Source organism: Lissotriton vulgaris, unplaced genomic scaffold (genome assembly GCF_964263255.1).
Source record: "Lissotriton vulgaris unplaced genomic scaffold, aLisVul1.2 SCAFFOLD_262, whole genome shotgun sequence".
NCBI classification, from domain to species: domain Eukaryota; kingdom Metazoa; phylum Chordata; class Amphibia; order Caudata; family Salamandridae; genus Lissotriton; species Lissotriton vulgaris.
The window spans coordinates 682,774-708,992 of NW_028253771.1; the positions used below are offsets into that span (position 1 = coordinate 682,774).

The 26,219-nt window shown below is 42.6% G+C and overlaps 1 protein-coding gene across 1 annotated transcript in view; it reads left to right on the forward strand.

Annotated features, from left to right (window-relative positions):
- The first annotated feature begins 3,534 nt into the window (after positions 1–3,534).
- LOC147660770 (transient receptor potential cation channel subfamily M member 2-like) overlaps positions 3,535–26,219 on the forward strand; it is a 979,384-nt gene continuing 956,699 nt past the window's right edge. Inside the window, exons 1-4 of the mRNA XM_086951478.1 lie at positions 3,535–4,249; positions 4,469–4,902; positions 15,729–15,793; positions 20,558–20,732. Of these exons, the coding sequence (XP_086807604.1) occupies positions 3,535–4,249; positions 4,469–4,902; positions 15,729–15,793; positions 20,558–20,732 (1,389 nt within the window). The remainder of the gene's footprint in view (positions 4,250–4,468; positions 4,903–15,728; positions 15,794–20,557; positions 20,733–26,219) is intronic.

A 26,219-nucleotide genomic window follows, 5' to 3' on the forward strand; every position in this document is an offset into this window, starting at 1 on the left:
TGCATTTAGTGTTGAAGGGTTTGTTGACTTATGTTTACCTCACTAGACTTAAACGCGTTATGTTGGTGATTGGTAAGTGACATGCTTATAGCTGGAAACTTAGTGCTAAATTGATGGCATATTGAGGGAGAGGACCGCCATATTTTCGTGATCCCACATCCCAAAGTAGGCTGAAGACGCCTTATTTATTTTGTTAGTTTTGTTTCTTTCCAAATACATTTTGCTCCAATGAAAGTTATCAGCAAACGAAAGTTGCGCTGTCTCATGTGAAGTGCCTTATTACGATGTCAGTCGGAGTTGCCTCCAACCGACACCTTTGTGATCTCGGAAACTACCAACCTCCGGTTGGCGGGCCCAACACCACAATTACAATGTGACAGCACCTGGTGTGGTCGCACACTCCCATTTCTGGGAGTAAACCGTCCGTAGCACCTGCTCCCTTTGAGAAATGGGTGATTGTGTTCATCCCAGCACCGCTTGGCAGGCAAGGTGCATACATTTATAGAGAGCAATCTTATGTATCTGTGCCTGGCCCACAGATATAAACAGCATCGCATTAAACATACTGGAATTCCGCCGGAATTATTTCCAGCCCTTGCGGACTAGTCCTTCCTCTATTGTAGGAGGCCACTATGCGAGAGTTTGCCATAAAAACTACCAAAATGGCGCTGCCCTTTTTCGGACGAAAGGCCAATAACATGCCCCGATTTTAATTGGGTTTGGCTCCCGACCGAGATGCTTCGTGTATTTTCCCCGCGTGGCAGGGCCCTAACCAGCCACATAACATCATTATACTTAATGCTTGCGCACCAAATAGTCCTTCCTTTTTTGTAGGAAATTATATACATAAGCGAAAACTACAAAAATGGCGGCCAAAATGCGCCCGCTTGTGAATTTTCGGCACAGGTGGAGCGAGTTACTTAACCTAATTACTCCACTGCACTATATAAAAAGACCCGTTTAGCCCAGCTCCTCATCTGACGCTGGAGACCGGGTTACCAGGGAGGCGGTGTGTGACTTGATGCGCGGAGGTAAGGAATCTTTACAAAACGAGCGCGCCGCTTTCTGTCGCTCCAACTATACATGGGGTTACGATTTACCTAACAAGAAATCTAACTAAAGGCTTTAGTGCTTTGGGAATCAGAATTAATGTGGACTATAGTGGTTTTTAGAGGAGTGGGCTGATTAACCAATCCCCAACAAATGTTGAAGCAATGCTAATACGCTTCACCTTTAAACAATACAAACATGGATGCGCTGTAAGGAAACATTCTAAGCACTTTTTAGTACCTGGGGTACAATGCTAACATGCTTTTGTCCCAAACTATATACACCTGCATTCCTTTGTTTTACAATAACTTACTGCTCTTTGAAGTACACCCTAATCCTAAATTCTCTCGGTGTAATTCAGTACAGTGTTATGAAATGTAGTCTATAATGCAAAACTTAGGAGACAGTAATATATTACAACTGTACTCCGTGTGCTTTATCTATCTAGATAAAAGGAATTAGCTTCAATACATAAAAAGAAGCTCTCCGGCTGAATCAGGCTAAATAAGGATGAGGAACCAAAACAAGTCCCATCTTCAAAGAATACTCTGAGCCTTCTGAAATTCTCCATAAGAAGGACAGTCAACGCCTCGATTATTAAAAACTTAGTAAGTGTACATGCCTGTTTACTATCTAAAGGGTCCTGTCTATGACCTGTTTATTATAAACAAACTAACTGCAATAACAAACCAATGTGTATACACAGGTCACAGGTCATTTGAAAGGACGAAATTGAAAGAGAACAGTGGATAAGAATTTTCTATCCCCAGGATCTATGCTGCTACCGCACATTGATTATTGCGAATCATGTAAGAATTGATTTACCTTAGACACTGCAAATCCCTGAAAAAAACTTTTTTTGTAAATTAAAAAATCCTCTATGAATGTACATTAACTGACTGTTCCATATACTTTCTAGAATGAAGAATTCATTGTAGTCCTGAGGAAGGTGTACCATCTACTTCGAAACACCGAAACGCGTCGACACTCTTGTTACTTTTATTGATTGTTTTATGTTTTGAATTCGAATGTAATGTGATTATGTTTTTATATACTGCTTATGCATAAAATTGTTATTAATTTCATACTGTTACTGCAAGCTTTTAATAAATATGAATTTTAAGAAAAACATGTTTATATAATAATTTTGGGACAGACCAGGGTACATGTCATTGAGGAAAAAAGTTTTTGGTGTCTAATCTTAGTAAGCACCTTGTGCTTTAACTTTAGGAACCACAGAAAGGAACCCAACCCTTTTTATCTTGACATTTCCCAGTCCTTTCTGGGTTTATTTGGGAAAACTCTCTCCTTTTTTCAACCTACCTCGGCTCCTGCAGCCAGAGAGTTCATAAAGAAGTAATGGATACACTTCGAACCTTCGGGTTCTCAGAAGACCAATGTAAGAAACTTTTAGGTGGGTCTTCTAAAAGCATAAATACCGTCACCTTATCAAAAAGTGACGAAGATAAATGGAACAAATTATGGAATCTCAAAAAGAAAATAATACGTACTGAACTCCATGCAGAATTCATAATCCAATACTGCAAAAAGGGAGTGATCCCTAAGGGTCTCCAAATTGTAAATGAACCGGGGCTATTTGTCACTGATGATAAATTTAAAGATAGTTGGACCCTGATTGCGAACAGGTGCAGTCGCGACTGGATGTTGCTTATTATCGATACTGCACAGGGACTCTTAATAATAGAAAAAGAAGAGATAGACAAATTAGAAAAAGAACTTAATGAGTCTACTGCACTTGATGAGGCCACTAAAAAATTAGCAGAAATAAAAGGACATTACGGGTTACCAAGAATACATGATAAACAAAAAAACAAATAAACTAAGGAAAGACATAGCCAATTTTAAATTGGAACTGGTTTACCCTTATCTCCAAAAAGATTATTTTGATCAACCTATTCCCAATGAATACAATAATCGTCCCTTCAAATACAATAGAAACAAATTTTACAAGAAAAATGTCACTTTTTCGGACACATCATACCATACTAGCGATTCTGAAGCAGAAAGGCCCCAAGACAACAGCAAACGCAACGAGTCCAGAGAAGACAGTGCTGATGAGTTCCATAACTATCAAGTTTTTTTAGAACAATCACAAAAGAGACAGACCCGTGGCTTCAGGACCCGGGGGAGGGGACGTCAGGGATTTCGTCAGAAAGAGACTATGACAAGAAGACCCTATATGAGAACCCGCAGTCAGAAGGAGTGGGAATAGAGAATCATACTCTCAAAGCACCCATAATCAACCTCTCAGATAGGGAGCTTACTGCAGGAGAAATAAGTATCCTAGAGAAAGGGTTAGGATTTGCACCAAGTACAGGTATCTGTAGATACACAATTGAAAAAGACATCAGGGACTTCTTTCGCAAGATTAGAATAAAAAGATTTTTTGAGAACAAAGAACAAAGACCCAGTGAGAACAGATCAGGTTTAAAACCCCCTTCGACATGGACCCCTGACATCTCTATGGTTAGCCAAGAGGTTGACACTTTTGAAAAGGTAATCTCTATGGGACTTGAAAAACTACTGGTAGGCAAGGTCTGGACACCGAATAATTTGTCCAAAATAGAAAGGGAAGCACTTAAAAATCTGCAAAATTATGATGATATCACCATTAAGCCTGGCGATAAGGGTGGTAGCATTGTAGTTCTCAACACCAAAGACTACAACCAAAAAATGTACACCCTACTTAACAACAAGGCTCATTACAGAAAGTCCAACCTTGGGGAATGGAACAGATTAAAAAAGAAGGTCCAAAATATAGTCACTCTGGCCAAGGAAGACCGTATTATCTGTGAGAATGAATACAAATATCTATCTAACGGTCACCCCAAAATACCTGCCCTTTATGGGCTTCCTAAAGTTCATAAGGATATCAGGGACCCACCCATGCGACCTATAGTCTCAGGGATCGAGTCAGCAACAGAGCCACTCAGCAAGTATGCTGATTGTTTCATTCGCCCCCTAGTAGAGACACTTCCATCCTACATACGGGATACTAAGGATATGATCTCGAAAATAGAAGGTATCAGCTTTAACAGTGAAACTGAGTGGTTGGTGTGCCTGGACATCGAGTCCTTGTACACCAACATACCCCAACAGGACACTATTGCCATGATGAGGGACATCCTAAGCGATGCAGAAGGCTATCTCTCTGCACACAATACCTTCATCATAGAATGTATAGAGACTGTTCTCTTGAACAACATTTTTTTGTTCAATAATGATTTTTTCTGTCAAATAAAGGGCACGAGCATGGGGGCTACCTGTGCGCCGAGCCTGGCCTGTTTATATGTTGGCAAGTTTGAAAAAACCCACATATACAACGAACTCAGTCCCTTCTATGAGAACATCAAACACTGGTCTAGGTTTATAGACGATGTCTTCTTCATATGGGAAGGGACTGAGGAAGATCTGGCCAACTTCCTGGAGTGGCTCAACTGCGGTGATGTGAACCTCAGATTCACAGCTAACAAAAGTCAAGTGGCAGTTGACTTCTTAGACATCAAGATTAAGCCTGATAAAGGAAAATTGAGTGTTGAGCTTTATGTTAAACCTTCAGACCGAAACACCCTGCTCCACCATGAAAGTTACCACCCGAAAAATCAGAAGGATGGCATTCCTTATAGCCAATTTGTTAGAATAAGAAGGAACTGCACTGATAAAAACTCGTTTGAGAAACATGCAGAGAATTTGAAAATCAAGCTACTACAACGAGGTTACCCCAAGAGACTAATCAGAGACAGCTACAAAAGGGCCAAGTATCAGAGCAGAGAATCACTCTTTGAAATTAATAATAAGGAAAGAAAAGAACCTGAAGAGAACATCGTCATGGTATCCAACTTTAATGGCTTGAGTTGTAAGGTCAAAAACCTGATCATTAAAAACTGGTCAATTCTAAACAGAGAAGGCAGAACCCCATTACCAAAACCTATTTTCTCCTACCGGAGGAATAGGACTATACGTAACTGTTTAGTACATACATACAGAGAACCTAGTAAAAGCAAACAACTTAGCATTGACCAGGGCAAACCAATAAGAGGCAACCAACCATGTGGGTCTTGTACTCACTGCAAATCCATTATCCAATCTGACCGGATTGAACTGGGAGGTACATCACATTGGGTGAATGAGCATGTCAATTGTAGGACTTCAAATGTGGTATACCTAATAGTCTGTCCTTGCCAGAAAGGGTATATTGGTGAAACTGGACGTGAAGTTAGACTACGTTTATCTGAGCACAGGTCCGCCCTAAAAAATCACAAGAAAAATGCCCCATTAGTAGAGCACTGGACCACGGAGAAACACAAAGAGGATGAAATAAGGTGGTGCATAGTAGAAAAAATAAAAACAAACATGAGAGGAGGTAATTTGGACGTTAAACGGAAACAAAGAGAACAATTTTTCATGTCCAAATTCCGTACCTATACCCAGGGACTCAACAGTAGAGAAGAATGGGAGAGACTGGTTAGATGAGTGTAATAATAAGACTGTATGTTTTTCCTAGTGGGCCAGGCACAGATACATAAGATTGCTCTCTATAAATGTATGCATACAAATGAACATCTAAAGTCTTCAGTGACAATATGTTGATAAGTACAGAATATTAGTTCTGAGTCTAAAGATAGAAAGGTTATATTGTCTTTGACCCTTCAAAGTCTCCAGTGACACAATATGTTAAGTATAGAATACTAGTTCTGAGTCCAAAGATAGAAAGTTTATATTGTCTTTGACCCTTATAGCAATACAAACTGTAATGATGGCAATCATATGAGCGGAATAAGAATGGAAAAGGATGCAATTTTGTGATAACCCAGAGCACTTCTTTTTCATAAAATCCTTTTCATTAAATTCCTTTCACTCTATTTAGTGACCCAACTTTATCGACCAATTATTATTTGCATTAATTAGAATGCACGTCCTTGTATGAAAAGGCATAGATGCTCTGTGTCCCACATGATGGCTACCCTTAGGTATCAGATTTAGTCTGATGGTACTGTTAATGTAATATAATTACCTACATTTAATGTCAGTTATTTTTGGTTGTATTTATATGCATGTTTGTTAACTTAGCGTATGAGTTTAGCCAATAACTGAGCTGCTAAGTAAATAAATGCCCCATAAACTGAATAAATGTAGATAGATTCCAAAAGACTACTATAATGGCGCAGCACTCTTTGGGAGTCTAGACTAACAATATGTCCCGACTTAATGTAAATTAAATACGAGGTTGGGACGCTATGCATAATACCTCCCAGTACCTAATTAGTCACAGATATAAACAGCATCGCATTAAACATACTGGAATTCCGCCGGAATTATTTCCAGCCCTTGCGGACTAGTCCTTACTCTATTGTAGGAGGCCACTATGCGAGAGTTTGCCATAAAAACTACCAAAATGGCGCTGCCCTTTTTCGGACGAAAGGCCAATAACATGCCCCGATTTTAATTGGGTTTGGCTCCCGACCGAGATGCTTCGTGTATTTTCCCCGCGTGGCAGGGCCCTAACCAGCCACATAACATCATTATACTTAATGCTTGCGCACCAAATAGTCCTTCCTTTTTTGTAGGAAATTATATACATAAGCGAAAACTACAAAAATGGCGGCCAAAATGCGCCCGCTTGTGAATTTTCGGCACAGGTGGAGCGAGTTACTTAACCTAATTACTCCACTGCACTATATAAAAAGACCCGTTTAGCCCAGCTCCTCATCTGACGCTGGAGACCGGGTTACCAGGGAGGCGGTGTGTGACTTGATGCGCGGAGGTAAGGAATCTTTACAAAACGAGCGCGCCGCTTTCTGTCGCTCCAACTATACATGGGGTTACGATTTACCTAACAAGAAATCTAACTAAAGGCTTTAGTGCTTTGGGAATCAGAATTAATGTGGACTATAGTGGTTTTTAGAGGAGTGGGCTGATTAACCAATCCCCAACAAATGTTGAAGCAATGCTAATACGCTTCACCTTTAAACAATACAAACATGGATGCGCTGTAAGGAAACATTCTAAGCACTTTTTAGTACCTGGGGTACAATGCTAACATGCTTTTGTCCCAAACTATATACACCTGCATTCCTTTGTTTTACAATAACTTACTGCTCTTTGAAGTACACCCTAATCCTAAATTCTCTCGGTGTAATTCAGTACAGTGTTATGAAATGTAGTCTATAATGCAAAACTTAGGAGACAGTAATATATTACAACTGTACTCCGTGTGCTTTATCTATCTAGATAAAAGGAATTAGCTTCAATACATAAAAAGAAGCTCTCCGGCTGAATCAGGCTAAATAAGGATGAGGAACCAAAACAAGTCCCATCTTCAAAGAATACTCTGAGCCTTCTGAAATTCTCCATAAGGACAGTCAACGCCTCGATTATTAAAAACTTAGTAAGTGTACATGCCTGTTTACTATCTAAAGGGTCCTGTCTATGACCTGTTTATTATAAACAAACTAACTGCAATAACAAACCAATGTGTATACACAGGTCACAGGTCATTTGAAAGGACGAAATTGAAAGAGAACAGTGGATAAGAATTTTCTATCCCCAGGATCTATGCTGCTACCGCACATTGATTATTGCGAATCATGTAAGAATTGATTTACCTTAGACACTGCAAATCCCTGAAAAAAACTTTTTTTGTAAATTAAAAAATCCTCTATGAATGTACATTAACTGACTGTTCCATATACTTTCTAGAATGAAGAATTCATTGTAGTCCTGAGGAAGGTGTACCATCTACTTCGAAACACCGAAACGCGTCGACACTCTTGTTACTTTTATTGATTGTTTTATGTTTTGAATTCGAATGTAATGTGATTATGTTTTTATATACTGCTTATGCATAAAATTGTTATTAATTTCATACTGTTACTGCAAGCTTTTAATAAATATGAATTTTAAGAAAAACATGTTTATATAATAATTTTGGGACAGACCAGGGTACATGTCATTGAGGAAAAAAGTTTTTGGTGTCTAATCTTAGTAAGCACCTTGTGCTTTAACTTTAGGAACCACAGAAAGGAACCCAACCCTTTTTATCTTGACATTTCCCAGTCCTTTCTGGGTTTATTTTGGAAAACTCTCTCCTTTTTTCAACCATGAGTGTCCAGACACCCAGCAGGGGAATGGACCAGCACCCAGGGAGGCCGGAGGGAGATCGAAACTCTCCTCCTCGATCCGCCAAGTGGCCGCTTTACCAACTGGTCGGATCTTGGAGCCTCGATGTTGAGGCTTCGCTGGGGCCGCGGCCGAGGTCGGGCCGAGGCCACGGGACTTGGACGTGGAAGGCCCAAGATGGAGTCGGTGCCTGAGAGGGTGGCCCGGGATAGGGGTCGGACCAGCAGCGTGGGGCGAGTAGGGGTCGCCATGTTCAGGAGGGGGAGAGCCGGGGGTCACCATAAGTGGCGGCTCTCGTGGAGGTTGGAGGGGGTAGCTTCAGGCCGGAGGACAGGGGTCGATATCGTCCAGGGCCCGCCATGCGAGAGGAGTGGGACCACGCCATGAGGCCGGGTCCAACACATGCAAATATTCTTCAAGCCCAGAAACACTTTTGCAATGGGGCCTTCATGCATAGAGGTGCTATCTAGTACTGTAGGTGGGATAAAAAAAATGAGCAGGTTCTCGAAAAAAGGCATGAGCAAAGAAGTGGAACTAGATATATTTTATTAGAGATGCCGCCTTAGTAATATGAAACACCCTGTGTATTGACTAGAATAGCTTCTTCAGCTTCTTTCTAATTATTTTCTGGGAGAAAAATCGAAGTTCTCCCCAGTCACCAAAAAAGGTAACATAAAGGAGCCGTGGCCAATAGGTCAAAGCAGCGGGTCAAAAATTTGGGAACCACTGATATACGGATACGGTACTGTAGGACAGCTCTCACTTACTTGCAAACCTTGCCTACTGTGAATACATGCTTTTCAGTTGCCCTTTACATTCATTTTGCCATTAAGTAGAGGGCAACAGTTGTCATGTAATTATTTTCTTTATGAACATTTTTAGCTTTATTAGCCTTTGGGAAATTATCTTTTTGTAAGATTTTATGATGTCAGCTTTTTGAGAACTTTTTAATGTAAACCAGGATATTGAGAGAATTTTATGTATTACATTTGGTTGTTTGTATGTATGTGCAGCAGCCCGTCCCAACGTTGTCCGGGTATGAATTGCTGCCGGCCAGTGGTATATTTTGTAGGATTTCGTTTTGATAGCTTTTCTTATCTGTGACAGGCCTGTGAAATGCTCCGATTCACAGTGCACTGCTAATGTACATAAGAGTGCGCGTTCAGTAGTGTGTGAACTCGAGTTTCCCTACTTTATTTTTCCATGCAATATTATATAGCGCAAACTCGACAACATGGCATGAACACAATTTACATTGCAGAAGAACACATTCATTTGTGGTAGGCACGGGGACACAAAGTGATTTGCCTGGAATCGCAGGATGTTGAGCTGATGAGATTCGAACGTAGCTCCCCAGCTCTAAAGTTTGCAATTCTAAAGAACTTGTGGCGGAAGGTGGGTCTAAAAGTGTATGTTGGTGATGACCATCCATGAGAGACCTGTGCATTTTTCAAATGGGTGGTGAAAAAAATAGGAGTATGTTGCTGGAGATGTGGGCCGCGTACCACTAATGTACTTACCGGGGGGGTGGGGGTAAACACCAATTATTCTGCAACTTTCTTTCCGCATACCATGACTCCGCATACTTTCATTACGAAAGTACCATGACTCCGCAATGCCATTATAAAGCATGGCATTACATTTTATATGCTTTTACCACGCATACATTTACAACTAAATTATTTGTAAATGCATGAATGGTAAAAGCATGTTTTTAAAAAAATGTTTGGATAAGGGAAGTATGGGTATAGGGTATGTTTTGGGGTACTGAGGTATGTTTTGGGGTGTTTGGGTATTTTAAGGGTTCATGGCTAGGTTTGGGTTTTGGGGTACAGGGTTATTTTTAGGGTTCAGGGGTAGGTTTGGGTTTTGGGGTACAGGGTTATTTTTAGGGTTCAGGGGTAGGTTTGGGGTAGGGTTCAGGGCTAGGTGTGGGGTAGGGTTCAGGGCTAGGTGTGGGGGTACAGGGGTATTTTAAGGGTTCAGGGCTAGGTGTGGGGGTACAGGGGTATTTTAAGGGTTCTGGGCTAGGTGTGGGGGTACAGGGGTATTAGGGTTCTTGGCTAGGTTTGGGATTTGGGGTACAGGGGTATTTTAGGGTTCAGGGGTAGGTTTGGGATTTGGGGTTCAGGGGTAGGTTTGGGGTTTGAGGTACAGGGATATTTATAGGGTTCAGGGATAGGTTTGGGTGTGCAGGGGTATTTGTAGGGATTTGTTGGGTTTTGGGGTGCAGGGTATATTTATAGGGTTAAAATGGGTTAGTGTTTAAGGGTGTTGGGGTATTTAAAGGGAGCAGGGTGGGAATAGATTTTAGGGTGTGAAGGGTAATAAAATATTAAATAAAAATAATGCATTTTAAAATGTTTTAATTAAAGTGTGTATGTATATATGTGTGTATATATTTGTGTGTATATATATATATATATATATATATATATATATATATATATATGTATATATGTATATGATGTTTTAATAATGTACTTTTACAATGTATATAACTTTACCACACATTTGCGTTATAATGGCATGCGTGATAGTCATAGGCATTGTAAAAGTTTTAGAAATTATGTTTTTGCGGAGTAATAGTCCCACGATATAAAAAAAATTGCAAAGTGTTGGTATGCGGGATGTTGGTTTGCGGAATATCATCACATATTCCCGGGGAAAGGATAGTCCCTTTCTTGCTATTTCCGTGGAGGCGGGCCATGTGTCCGGATGTGCGTGGCGCGAGGCCTGTGCGCAACAGAAGTGGAAAATCACCAGTGTGCGCTTCAGGCGTCACCGGAAGTTAAGGCGAGATTACATTTCCTGCACAATGGCCCCTGTTTTCGCTCCTTCCGGCCCTTTGGAATAGCGCCATGCCTGACCTCCATACTGTAAAGTAGGTGCACGTCACTGGGAGCGCGGGGCAAGCACACTCGGAGCTGGAATGTACAGAACCTGGGAAGAAAAAACAATGAGATATTGGGCACAACGCTCTTTTTCCATAATCCTGCACCTGCCCACGCCCCCAGCACATGCCCACAGAACACGTTATGAGACATGGCATGGAAGGCGGAACGTACCACACGCCCCCAGGGTTTGTCATGCCCCAGCGCACGCCCACAGCACAACACAAACACGCCCACAAGGGACTACTTTGCTGGCACGGTTCTTTTACCTTTTAAATGTATATGGTGGGCGTCTGCATAGCCTGCAACGCTGTATTGGGTTTTTTGATTTGTGCTGTGGTTACTGAGATTACCCGCCTCAAAGGTTTGGGCTCTCTTTATTATATTAGTATGTGTATATATGTATCTATACTACTATTATAAAGAGAGAACTTGCACATTTTGGCCAGGTAAACTCTGGAACCACAGTGCCAATCTACACACCCGATTCATCTATGAAAATGTCAGGGTGTGTAGATGGACATAGGCTATATATATATTTTTTAAAGTAAATTAGAAAAATTACGTTTGTAAACAAAGTAGTCCCCTGAAAGTAGCGCCAGCCGGGACCTAGCGCTGGCCGCGCCGCGTATTGATGATTGATGGATGATTGATGGATGATTGATGGATGATTGATGGATGATTGATGGATGATTGATGGATGATTGATGGATGATTGATGGATGATTGATGGATGATTGATGGATGATTGATGGATGATTGATGGATGATTGATGGATGATTGATGGATGATTGATGGATGATTGATGGATGATTGATGGATGATTGATGGATGATTGATGGATGGTTGATGGATGGTTGATGGATGGATGGTGCAGTGAGGAGCAGCGGCACAGGTAATGAAAGGGAAAGTGAGACTGATGCAGGGGGAGGAAAGGAGGCAGCAATAAATGAAAATGTCTGGGCGGGAGGGGGGCGCGAGTGAGTCGGGGCGGGAGGGAGTCGGTGCGGAGGGGGTCGGGGCGGGAGCGGGTGTACTGCCCCAGCCCCTTTCTGCCCCAGCCTGGTAGTGTATGTATGTATTCCCACAAATTGTTTGTACCAGAATGAAGGACAACAATGTCAGAATCTAGCCCCACATCCATAACCAAGATCGCCCTACATCGAGGGTAAGATCATGGTCAGATCTTCCTCCTTCATGCAACTAAACTTTGGTTGTTAGTAATGCCAAGGATTTGGGCAGTCCCACCACCTCACTTGTGGTCAGGAATGATGTCCTGAAATGTGCCACAAGAGATGGCCAGATCAACTTGTGGCCCCAATACTGGAATCCAGATTCCAAATGTTGTAAATACCCTGGGTGTCGCCAGGGCATCACAATCCCCAAGTCAGATTTACAAAGCAACTCAAGACCACCTTACGTGGCCCGTCATGGATTTCTAGATCTGAAGTAAGGCAAGGCAGCGCAAGTCTCTGCCTTGTTACTCGGCCCAGAAAAGGCTTTCGGTGGGTGGTGCAGGGGTGTTTCCATGCATCCACCCACAAATACTGGGATATTCACATATTTATCAACACTGGCAAACTTGGGAATGCGTCAAAATGCTATGCCTTCCCAGGGGAGGGGCAACGAGTATAAATATCTTCATGGGTGCTCGCATTGGCGCTTGGCAGCACATTGTGCACCAGCGCTGGCAGAGGATAAGAATGTACCATATAATGATGAATATGGCACATTCCTGTCCTCCCCTTTCACGCTGCGCAGCAGGGTGTCTTGCTGCGTTGTTAAAAATCTGCCCCCTCCTAGTTACTCTTCTGGACAGTTGGGACTCGTCTCAAATGCCCTCATGGCATAGTTGCCCTAAATTCTCAAACATAACCGTAAATGTTTTCACATGCGTAACTAACACAAAGCATTATGAAAGCATGGCCAGAAGCAGTGCACACCTTCCCCAGCACACACAAAACAGTTATAGCCAAGGATGCAGCAGAGCAAACACACACCCACGGCTACAGAACAGTGCAGGCTTCCCTCAATCACATACAAAACGGGTACTGCAAGGCAAGGGATGCGGAACAGCAAGCTCCACTTGATGTGTGTTTTGCAATCTTCTGCAACTTTTAGCCCAGCTTTCAATCGCGCAGACCCTCTTGACAAGTACAAGCCCAGCACTAACTCGTCAACTTTTTTTCTTTTCTTGGGAGCTATGATTTGTTTAATTTAAATTATCATATTTGTAACTGATACCACTTGACCGCACATAACATAAACCATGATTGAATTGTGTTTCTAGCTCTGTTTTATGCTGCATCAAAAAAACTCAGATTGCTATTTTTCAAACTGCCTGACCAACTCGACTGCCTATTTTTGCCTCCACCTGCTCCGTTTATCTGTTTCTGCCTCTAAATTATTTGCTATTTTTTTTTATTTTTACAATGTTATAACAGTAACAATAAAATTCCAGAAAATAGAGCATAATTCACAAGTTACTTACCTTCGTTAACGCCTTATCTGGTAGACTCGATCTAGCTCCACATTCCTTACCTTAGAATATTCCCCACATGTCAGACCGGTTCTAGATTGTTTTTGTGTAGTCTGATTGGTTGCCAGCAGATGGCAGTGTTCAGGCTCCTCATGGTGTTTGCACCAGAAGTGACATGTGCAGTGCCTATTTAGATGCCACCCCAGCGCTCTGACCTCAGTTTCATCTTTTTTCTTCAGCCAGATGCACTGAGCCATACTCTGGTAATGTGACCAGTATGTCAAAGTGAGATCCTGAAGGATTTCTTAGAGGTGATATTTACAGTCCACAGAGCGGGGGAGGGTCGGTAAGAAATCTGTGGCTAGTTAAAGTCTCTACCAGGTAAGGTTGCTACCAAAAGCAAGTAACATGTCCATTTGATAGGCAGTGATAAAACCTCTTCACTGTCCAGTGGCCAAGTCATGCTCCTGAACAAAGGGGCCTCAGGCAGGTAACGAATAACTCAAAATATGACTCTGAATATAAACAAATTACTTTCAAATACCTCTAATGAAGCACGGCCCTGCCGAAGGCCTCTTATTGGACTAGTACAGATTACTATAAGTAATTATTAATGTGATCCTTGCTTTCAAAACATTTAATTCATGGTGTAAACTGCTCTTGAGACGGTAAGGCCTGCCTTAGAAAAAGTCAAAGTTGTTGGCAAAAATATCTTGTTGAAGGGATTAAGGCGGTCTTAAAATATAAAAGGAAATCAGGCTAATCTATTATTGAACTTGTGTTCCACATTGTTTCACTACAACATTTATGTAGCAATTATACAGACCTTTTGGGTTTTTCAAGGACACAGAACAGAAGTGAGGAGACCACTGGGACACCTTGCTTAGGTCTGACTGGCCTGCTGTTATGACATCAGCGCTTCAGAAACCTCCATCCAAGAGGTAGAAAGGGGATAGCGGACTTGGGTCAGCCATTGGCTTCCATGGGTTGGTCATGGTTTGCTTGCTTGGATGGTTTGCCCTTGCATCAACACATTGCCTTTCAATGCTACTTGCATATTCCTTTAGTGTTCCCTTTGATTTCGGTGATGTGCTATAATTGTGCTTTTGTTAGACTGCAGAAGCAACATGACACTTATATTGAATTCAGTCAATGTGTGTATTTTGATGGATTTAATTTACTGAAGATGACATTTTCACATCTGGTTGATATCTTTTTTGCTAAGGATGTGCATTCTGTGTGTCTTTACAATGAGCTAACGCTACTCACTCTTCACCCTTCCAAGTGTGTTTTGCTTTGCTGTCATGGTAGCATGTTCTTGAACTTGACTCCATTTTATAACACTCTTCTTTGAGGATGAATTACAACTCTGTTAACAGTCTGTTGAACAAAGGTCCCCACTTCCAGCTTCTGCATTGGTGGAGCCCAAGTGGTTGCTTCATTATGATATTTCTTTCTAGGAGTATCACACACACAGTTGTCCAACTATTACCAAACACTTCCCTGAACCCAAACGCAGACCTGCAGGTTTGATGATGCTTGTTTTGAGATTAAACTTGAGCACCTTTCCAGGTGTTTTAATTAGGACTGTATATTATTGTTGCATGACCCAAAGTTGCAGTGGATTCTATGCTGTTCTACTAAAGAGATTATTGAAAAAATGAATTATGTGGCGGTCTACTGCACTGTGAAATTTGTACAGTTTGGTGATTTGGAGCTTCAACTCACTGAAACAGATAACCCGTCACTGTTACACTTCTATCAAAAATAGAAATGGGAATATTGTGAAGCTGGTGTACATTTAAGGTTATTGGTACAATGATACCTGCATTAATTATTTAATCAGGTGCATTTAAAATCAATACATTTATTATAACTATATTAGCTGGACATATTGATATGTAAATGTATTTGACACCTTGTTTGACAGGCACATTTTAAAAGATCAATCCTTTCAAGCAATGAACTTGTTTTTTGAGGAACAGTGCCATAAGCTGAACCTACCATGCCCCTGTGATTCTTAGTGCCTGACCTTAGCTCAACTGGCCTCTAGAAGGGCTTACGAGAGTCCAGTTCTCAATACACTAGCCAGCAGTCAGCGGAAAATCTGTTAAACATTCTTCTATTCAATATTTGACTGAACTATTCCTCTTCTCTTCTGCAGATTAAATCGGAAACAAACCTTAAAAAGAAGGAATGTGTGCACTTCGTTGCGAATCCAGTTCACAGGTAACTTTATGACTTGCAGGATTATTACCAAACCTGAATGGTTTCGTCATTCATCCAATGTCTGTTTTTCCAATCACATTTTACAGCTCTTGGGTTTCAACTATACAGGATACTGGTGGAACTTAAACCAAAAGAGGTAATTTTGTTTAAAACCATGAGGCACCCAGTCTTGGTCCTGAGGAGAACCCAAAATCAAGGGGCTCAGAATGTGTCCACCATTATGCATTAGGAAGTTCTTAGATTTCACAAATAAGGGGCCGACTACGATGTCAGGCTATAAGTTTCCGCCCAACACCGTCTCAGAATTGTGACCGACAGACTCGCAGTCAGGGGGTCCCGCCCAACTGATTACAAGGCGACCGAACACTGTTCGGTCGGAGTCCTATTGTTTCCTACAGGAGGTCTTGTTCCGCCCGACAACACAGAAAAGAAAGATGCACTGTTGCTCCTGAGACACAAAGCGTCATGGCCCAGGACTTGCTCGACCTCTACCATGTTGTTGCAGTGATATGTTTTCTAGATTTCTTTCCAGAACACAGCTCAGTATTTTGTTTTCCAGACCCGCTGGTAATCAGGACTGCGCCCCCGATTGCTAGTTTGGCGGTCCATGGACCTCCAGACTCACTGGGACACGACGGTGGTGGTCATCTTACTGCCCTATTATATGGGTGGTGGTACAGCCACCACCCCGCTGCAGTAGCCAGGGAACCGCCATTCCCTGGCGGTGTTGCAGTGGTCAGGGGGCAGCAATAGGTTTTGGTGGGACTGCCATGAAAACCTTAGCGTTACCATTGCAGTGTCCATTTTCAGGGCACCGCTGTGGGAATGTCAAAAACAAAGCCCACCACACTGGAAAAAATACCTAACATGTCAGGTACCGCAGCTTTGGCAGTGTGGTGGTGGGGCAGACCGGCATAGCACCGCTAAAGTCTTATTCGGGTCCTTACTCAATATGCCAAATTGAGGACAGAAAACCTGATTGACTGTAACCAACCCCAGCCCGCTAAGTTATAGTGGAGTAAGATGTGTTTTAAGTAATGGTCTGTCCTGTGAGATTTCACAGAGAATATTAGTGGAAACCCAAACCCTCTTTCATAATGTATACGCACACTCAAGCACGCTAGGAAACCTTGATGCATTTTTAAAGATTCATTCAAATGAAAATCCTATGATGTGCACACAATACAAGAGTAATAGAAACATTAACAAGACAGTGGTAATTATACATAAAATATTAATAAATGTATTGAAAAATATAGGAATATCATAAATCTTCTTTACATCAATGTTCCTAGGTCCTCTTTCCTTCCAACTACTGTAAGATAAACTTAGCACCATAAGGGGTCTACTTAGAGTTTTCATAGATAGTTTTCAACTCTCTACCATTTTGAAGATTAGGACCAATGTTCAGGAAAAAAATAGCTGCATCTGCATGTCGGCAGGTAAGCTGAGTGAAAGCTAGATGTGCCTTCCCCGTACACTTCAGCAACCATAGGGGATTACTGCTCTGTTACACCCGGAGTATCGAATCCCTGGTACGAAATTACTTTCCATCTAGTAACACTCTGTTGCAGTCTAGATATTCTGTCAGAACATTGTTAAACATTTTCAAGGTAAATAGTTATTAGAAAAGCACTTCTAACGTTTCACTTATTTACATTCAGTGAATCCTTGCTTATTGTTTGAAAACAATAAGCAAGAAGCCGTAATATCAGAAACTTGACATGGAGCTGGCCCGCCACTGGAGATCAGACTTCTGATCTCCACTTCCCCAGACAACTCTCCACGCCTGGAGTGATGCAAACATCACCATCAGCTCTCTGTAAGGATGGGAGTAGAATGCCAGAGGACAAACTGTGGTTAGTCAGCCACAGCATCAAATCTTGAGCTGTTATTTCTGAGATCAGTAGGGTGTTTCAAAAGCAACCCTGCTGCTGAGCCAATGGGACTTTAGTACCAGCTATACTACTCCCATGTGCCACCTGGCATGGTTGATGAAAAGGATACCCAAAGCTAGGAGGTCAAAAGGCCTCATAACTCTCAGCTGGATCCAGGATCACACTTGAAATGTCAGCATCATACCCTGAATGTCCAGGACTCTCTGAGGGGCAAAAGCCACACCCCACCTCACCCAGGATTACCCCAATAAATGGAAGCCGATGAAAGAGAATCCAGAGGGACTACTGTTCATTTATTGTGCAGCCCAATGATGTTAAGATTTGCCGTCAGCTAGATGTGGTCGATGACTGACTACAGCTCGCCTATATTAGGCAGCCAGTCGTAAAAGTACAGGAATACAAACCCTCTTGAGGGTACTGGTGTAGCCGAAGAGCAGCACGGCAAACTGAAAATCCTGTGGGACTGCAGGGCAGGTATATGAAAATATTCATTCTGCAATTCCAAGGACATAATCCAGTTGCCAGGGTCCAAAGCAGATAGAATCTGGGCCAATGTGAGCAATTGAATCTGCTGTTGAGGAGAGAAAAAAGAAAAATACCCTTTTTGGGACAGGGAAGTAGTGAGAGTAACATCACATGTCTTTATCTGCGACTGGAACTTTATGGCATTTTTGGAGAGCAAGAGGCATACCTCCTTTATATAGATGCCCCTGTTGGTTTGCACACTGCCAGCTGAAGCCACGTCCACAGCCCTGAAAAGCCTAGGTGGTCTGTTGCATCTCTGTCTATGCCAGAACTCTGGAGTAGGCCCTACATTTCAGAAACTCGTGTGGGAATAGCTTTGCAGTGACTAAAAGTCACAAAGCACATGCAGTAGCTCTACTGTCTTTAAAGTGTTCCAAAGTGGAGTCAGTGTTGTCACTGACAAAATAAGACCCATCAAAGGACATGTCCATCAGTGAAGCCTACACATTGCCAGAGAACCCAGTGAACCTCATCCAGGCATGCTGACAAAGGACTGCACTGGTACCCCCTCCCTTTCAAACCATAAGCCGGCCTTCCTTTCACATACCAACCTTTGATGAATCAATGGAGTTCAGCCAGCCAACATATGTACTGCAGAGGGACCAAGAATCAGGGGGTCCTATCTGGGTGAAGTAGGAGTCGCAATGAAAATTGGGAGGGTGTTGATAGGCCTTCAAATTGCAAAGCTGGTATGCAGAAAAGTATGGTGGCGCCTTCCAGGGAAGGCCATTGACTGTTGGAGGTGCTGTGGAAGAAAATTGGGTGTGCAGACAGAGGTACAGAAGGGCACACTACCATGCTACCAGTTCCAAGGTCTCTACACATCAGTCTTGAAATAGGGGACCAAGAAGAAATTTCAGAAGGGAAACTATGTATGAGAGAGAGCACACAACGTTGAGACTCCCCATGCTGTGCTGGCTAGGCTGTAGATATCCTCATCAGGTGGTGGAGAGACCCATAGACCCCTCAAGCTCCTGAGAAAGCTCCGCAGTTGACACAGTGGGAGAAATGCCCTAAAATAGAGACCTTCCCACCTAGTCAAATCCATGGCTTCCAAATTCAGAGTTGGAGAAAACCGGTGGGTAAACACAGACCGGTCCTTTAATTCATCTGCCAGTGGGAAGTCTTGACATAGCACTATGGGGCATATTATCAAGGACCGGTATTAAAATTATCGCCGTTTTAGCATCCGTTTCCTGCAGCTAAAACGGCGATAATGGGCTTGATAATACGCCCTTGTTAATTCCCATAGAAACCCATGTTAACGCCAGAACATGGGCTTCTATGGAAATTAACAAGGGCGTACGATCAAGCCCATTATCGCAGTTTTAGCAGCAGTTTTCTGCCGCTAAAATGGCGATAATTTTAACACCGGTCCTTGAAAATGTCACCTATTTCGCAAACGGACCGCTGGGACCGTGATAGTCGTCCTGCCCTAATTAGAGCCGGATGACCAGCACTCATTTTACATGACGACACAGCCATTGATAATCATTAATGCCCACCACGGGCAGGAAAAAAATCTCCCTGCCTCTGGGACCCTTAGGCTTTTGTTTTCATGAAACAAACTCACATTTTGGGAGGTTGTTTCATCAAAAAAAGAACTTTGTTGAACAGCCCTTTGAACACAGCAGTCATATCCCTGTCAGGCACATGGTGATCTATAAATATGGTGGAAGGCTCTTCCAGATGGCACAAAGGTCAAGACCTTTGTGTTGCTGTGGCATAGTGGGCAACCCGCAAAGGGCTTGATAAGGCCCTTAGTCGGCACCGTCTGAGGCTCCATGCGGAAGTGGCCTGTGGTGCGGAGTGGCCCACATTGAAAATTAAACGTTGTGGCGCAAATGCAAAAAAAAACATGAGCCCTTTTTATTCCTGCAGCACCTGCAACACATTAAGCACAATTTATTAGAATACTCAGGGGCTTATTTACAAGGTTTTGATACAGGGCAGAACAGTGAGCCACTTAACTGCGCTGCCCTGCACCAAAAGGAAAGTTCAGTAATGTGTCCTATTTGTGATGTACAGCTCATTCTTGCCCTTTCCCACTGCACTGGCCCCGTTTTGTCTGCCTTGCACCAAGGCAGGCACTGCTGCACCATGGCTCAAGGGTTACTGCGCTGTAGGAATGATGGTTTTGTGCATGAAGGGACACCTTCCTGCATAAAAACAGTCCATGGAGGCTTTGGTCACTGCCACTGAATCAATGTCTAGGTTGTCTGAAAGCAACTCACTTTTGTCTTTTGTGGCGTTTCTCTGAATGTTGGCCCCTGACTGTTCAGGTCCACCTTTACTTGTGCTGTTTTTCCTCCTCACTTCCTGCACTGTTTGTTTCCCTCAGCTGTGGTGAGGTGTGTTACTGTGGAAATGTCAAGGCCCAGCACCTGGCAAAGGCACTAGTCTACGAAGGTCAACCAGAAGACCTGGAATGGAACCTGAAGAAGCACATTAAAGAGCAGCCTACTGATGCCTTTGGGGACCTCACCTTCAAACGCCTGGGAAACAAGACCGCAAAGGTGAGTGATGGATGAGGGGCCAAAGCGGTCACTGACCAGGCCAGCTCTGGCTCAAGGCAGCCTATGCAGCCAGCATGGGTCCAATCAGAACTAAGGGCACTCGATGAATCTCAAAAGCTGTGAAGGTTGCCCTCTAGGAAGGAAATGAGGAAGGATGGTCTCAATGTTAAAACACAATAATAATGAAGAAAAAGAGATACCAGCCTATAAAATGTGCGACGCCAGTCAAATCTGGCTTCTATTCAAATTTCAAGGACCTCTGAGCTTACAAGGCTGTGAACAATAAGTACTGAGTCTACTTACCTTGAATAAAAAAGAGGCATATTTACGAAGGGGATTGAATTGCGTTTCCAACACGCAGCGTGGTACATGAACTACGCAACCCAAAATGCGATTTATCAAGCCGTGCAAGGCCACTGTGCGTGGCCCGGAGCGGCTTTGCAAATCAAGAGTAATGCAATGCAATGCACTGCGGTTCGATGCCCTGGGACGGCGTTCCATGGGCGTTGCTTGGATATTCCCATCAACTCCCATGAACTTTGAAGCTTTCCCAGATTTACCTTTACTGGTAGTTTGGGGAATGTGACAAAAATACGCCGTCCCATGGATGCCCAACGAGGAGAAGTACATAGAGGAATATGCCGCAGAGGATTGTTTTTGTGCAGAGGAGCCAGAAAGGAGCACATGAACAATCCTGCATGCAACCTAGACACCCTTGCACTGTGGGGTACGGGTGCCTGTGTTGGTGCTGAGCAGACGATTGTGCACCAGCTCTGGGGAAAGGACAGGAATGTGCAGTATTGGTATGAATACGGCACATTACTGCCCTTCCCACAGCACAGCAAGGTGACATGCTGGGATGTGATGCCCTGCATTACTTTGTCATAAATCTGCCCGAAGTGAGTAGATGAGCAGTCATTATGTGCTTGAATTTCCAGAATCAACCTGACCTCAATGTGAAGAACCCAAGTATGAAATCAGGACATCCAGGGCCTTCAGTGTAGATCGCAAAAGCCCCAGAGTTGTTGATGAGAAGGTTGTAGCATGTTTAACACCAGGGACCAATCAGCAGAGTGAAATGCATCATGTGAAAGGGCATCAGTGACGTCATACTCTACCCATCAATGAACTTTAAAGCCAGGTCTGGTGGTTTAGTGGACTAATGTGTTCGAAGTAGGGGCCTGTGCTCAACCACATGGTCAGAGGTTCAAATACTGGCAGGCCCACTTAGCTTTTCATCCATCTGAGGTCCATAAATGAGTACCATTCAGTTGGGTAATAAGTTTGCACATACCAAACTCGCCCCTGCACTCCCCACACATCAGGAACTACCATGGACACACATCCCAATGAATTCCTATGGGAGGGCAGGCCAATCTCACCACATGCACTCAGCGCACGCACTTTAAACTGGGCCACAGTGCTGAAGTGCGCAGAGGCCTAAAATCACTACCACCATGCCAGAGGCTAAAGGTAAACAGTCTAGGGGTGAACCTGCCAAAGAGGCCCAAGTCCAACATAAACATCTGTTATTCAGTGCCAAGATACCCTTCTCGGTGAACGCGCGCTTTACCAATACATGTTATGTAAAGTATGTGGCAACTATTTGGGTCCGCGTTAGGCCGGGAGGTGGCTGGCCTCGCTGTAGTCTGCAGTACTGCAGAGGATAAACCACTAGAAATGTAGGCAGGTAACAAAAACCTGCATCTTTATAATTTAAATCTTGCGACAAAGAAAATAAGATCTCCCTACATGATCCTAAAGTATTTCTTAGACACATATGATAACAAAAAGATGGCAAGCTAATGAGTGTCAGAGTTATATAGTTACTCAAAAGATTTTTGTTTGCAATTTTATATAGCACATACTCCACCCAAAGTTATTGGAGCGCTTTACATGAGCACCAGTTAAATTTTTTGTAGGCACAGGGAGGTTACGTGATTTGCCCAGAATCACAGGATGTTGAGCCGATCCAGAGACTCAAACCCCGGTCCCCCAGTTTCAGGGTTGGCATCTCTGGTCGTTATGCTACTTACTGCCCCTAATGATTGCTAGGGAAATGATCATAACAGAGCTAGTAAGAAGATTAAAAATATGTTTTGTTTTTTTAATAGGTAAATCTTAAATCCAGTAAAAATAATAAGCTTAAGAAGATTGACAATTGGACCTAAGCCTATTTTAACACAATATCTACTATTGCCTGAGCAGTGGATATTTTTAATGTTAACAAAGACACATCTGATTTCATTGCTTTGGCGCAACCCTAGGTTAAAAAGTATTCAGGGATTGATATCAACCTGAAACCTCTAGTCTAAAACAATAAGGGTTAGGACCTACCTTTGTTAAAAGCTGTATGATTAAAAAGACTGTGGGCTTGAATTAGATCTTGGGGGGCGGGTTACTCCATCACAATGGCGACCGCTATCCCGCTACTGAAATATAAATCCCATTATATCCAATGAAATGTATATTTCGGTAGATGTGATATCTGTCACTGTTGTGGCAGGATACCTTGTCCGCCTAGATCTAATCAGACCCTGAATATCAATCCAAAGTCTGTCTGCAGGTGCGGACTTGCAAATCCATTCAGATTCTGCATTGGGCTGTTGGAGAATTATATTTAATTATCCTAAATCAAAAAGATTGTTCAGAATTAGTTTATATCGTACAAGAAACTTAAGATAAAAAAACTCCTGTTTTGAAATTTTTATTTAACACCAGAAGAGACCGTGTTAAAAAAATTATAAAGAATTTACATATCCTGGAATAAAACAGACTTCATTTTCAGCTCAAATTGGCAGCCATACACTTAGTGGCCTATTAGTATGTCGGGCGAATCGCCACAGCCCGCATGGCAGTGGATATCGGCCTGACCACCTCCGCCAGCATGCAATTTACCCCCGCCTGGTTATGTTAGTGGGGGCACCACAGCGGACAGGAACACCGTCCGCCGCTTTCCCGCCCGGTCGATGAGTCGACCGGGCGGAAAAGATTTCAATATGGTGGCAGTGTCTGCTAGACACCACCATCATTATTACAATGGGAGCAGGAAGCAGCCCCCAGGATGTTGGGGGGACACATGGGGGTACCTATGGTACCCCCCTGCATTTGCATGGACGATGTGGCAAGCACTGCGAGGTGCCTGCCACTTGTGCATGCAAATGCACACATGCCTTTTTGCATTGTGGCGGGTGCTGCTGACAGCACCGCTTGCCGCAATGCAAAAAATGCAGGAAGCTCCCGCCAGTGTGGCGGGTGAATTCTAATTGTGCATGCAGGACCGCCGCACACATGGCGGTGGTCCCATTTCCCAGGGCGATGGCGGGTGGACTTATTGTAATAGACCCCTAGATTGGGGTTTGGTTTATACAATGCATACAGATATTTCAGTAGACCTGTTTATAATTGGATGGATATTAAATTCTATGAGAGTATTTGCAGACTTGTAAATGCAATGAAACTATAAAATTTAGATCTAAAAAATAAACTAATCCCCAATAATATTGCTTCTGCCACCTTAAAGTGAGGAAAAACTTTGAAAGGAGTATGTATTTCTTAGTAAAAGAGGTGAACGGAGCAGTGAGATTTAATATGAATAGCAGAATATTGGCCCAATTCTATAGTTGCTTGAAAGCCTTTACACATTGTACCCCAATTGTGCAATTTCATGTGTTATCAAACTAAAAGGATTTTGATACACACAATATTCTCCCACAATATTGATTATTAAATAGATACATTTATTGTGCGATTATGAAAATCATTAAAAGATTCAATAAATTGTGCTTATATAACATGCTATAAAGAATGGGAACAATAGTGGAGCTTCTTCCTCATCTTAAACATACATTTATATAGTATCCATAAAAAACAGTCAGACTTTTATGATTTGTGTTTTTTTTTAATAGGTAAAATTTTACAAAGAAAATTTAGTAATGTTCAATTTTGTTTTTCTTTCTAGTAAGTGCATACAATAGTCTGTCTATATTCTGAATGTTTATTTCCATTCAGTGTGTGTTGTGGATTCACTTCTGTTTTCAAAAGGCTTTATTTAATTGTTCATTTCATGTAGATTTTCAACACCAGTTAAGAAATTATCTTAGTAAAGCTTTGGTCATGCATTGTAGGATTTTTCATTTATTTATTTTGAGTTTTTATGTAGCGCAAACTTGACTCGAGGGCTTAAGGAGTACAGTAGAAAAAAAGTATTCCTACATACAGCATCATACATAAAGTGAACAAAATAAATACAATGGTGCAGAATAGTGGTTGATATAGTTCGGGGGTAGCGATGGTAGGATGTAACGGCTTGTCGGGATAAATGAGTAGTTGTTTCGGAGGTAGAGATGTATGCTTTTCGACAGAGGTTGGGAGGTTCATCTGAACAAGTCAATTATTTTAGTAGAGTGGGTTCAGGTATTTTTTGGGAAGAAGTTAAGGTTTTTCTTGAAGTGCAGGTGTGTTTGTCACCTAGGGCTTCATTACGGTGGTGGTAGAACTGCCATCAGGCCATCGTTGGCGTCTCCTCCATCAGACACCACTTGACCGCCCACCATTTTACAATGGCGGGTGGATGGTAGGAAGTTGGAGAGACCAAAAATGTGTATTTTCTGTACTGCGGCATGTGCTTGCAGCCCGCAGCACACGCCGTTATACAAAACATAAACAGTGCGACCACCTTCAAGGCGGTCGCATTGTAATCTATATGGCAGGACCGCCGCCAGCTAGTGGGGTGGTTCCATCCCCAGATAGGATTGCGGTCGGACGAAAGTCTGACTGCCATCATCAGGCCCTTAGTTCTTGAAGTAGAGTGTTCCAAGTTCTGGGCACGCTCCCAGAGAAGGAACGGGTGAGTGATTTCTTTGTCTTGAATTTCGGCTGAATCGAGAGCAAAATGTTAGGGCTTCGTAGAGGGCTCTTTTGGCCAGCTTTTGAAAGTTTGTAGTGAGGTAAGTAGGATTTCCAGTGTAGTCATTTGTGAGTTATGCAAGCAGTTTTGAAAATGCTTCTCGTTTCCGCTGGTAGCCAGTTGAGTTTCTAGTTTATGGCTGTGAAGTGGTGGTGTCGCCTCTCCCCAGAAAAGTCTGGCTGCTGCTTTGAGTGTGAATTTCATAGATATGAGGTGGATTTTTGCAGTAACTGTGATTGTTGCAATGCTGTAATCCAGTTTGGATGGAACAAGGTATTGTACTACATTTTTTTAGATCTCCAAGCAGGATGAAGGTGTTTCAGCGTGTAGAAGGCACTTTTGCTGGGATATTAATATATTCTCTCATGTTAAAGTAATTGTATAGAGCAATTCCTAGTGACTTTACAGAGTCAAAGATGGATAGTTTACAGTCTTGTGCATTTAGGTTGTCAAATCAGTTATGGATAGGATATGACTTTCCTTTAGGCAGGATGAAGAGGAGTTTAGTTTTTGGGGCTACGCTTTAAGTGGGTGTTGGTCAGCCAGGTTTGTACCATGGAGAGTGTTTAGGTGTTGAA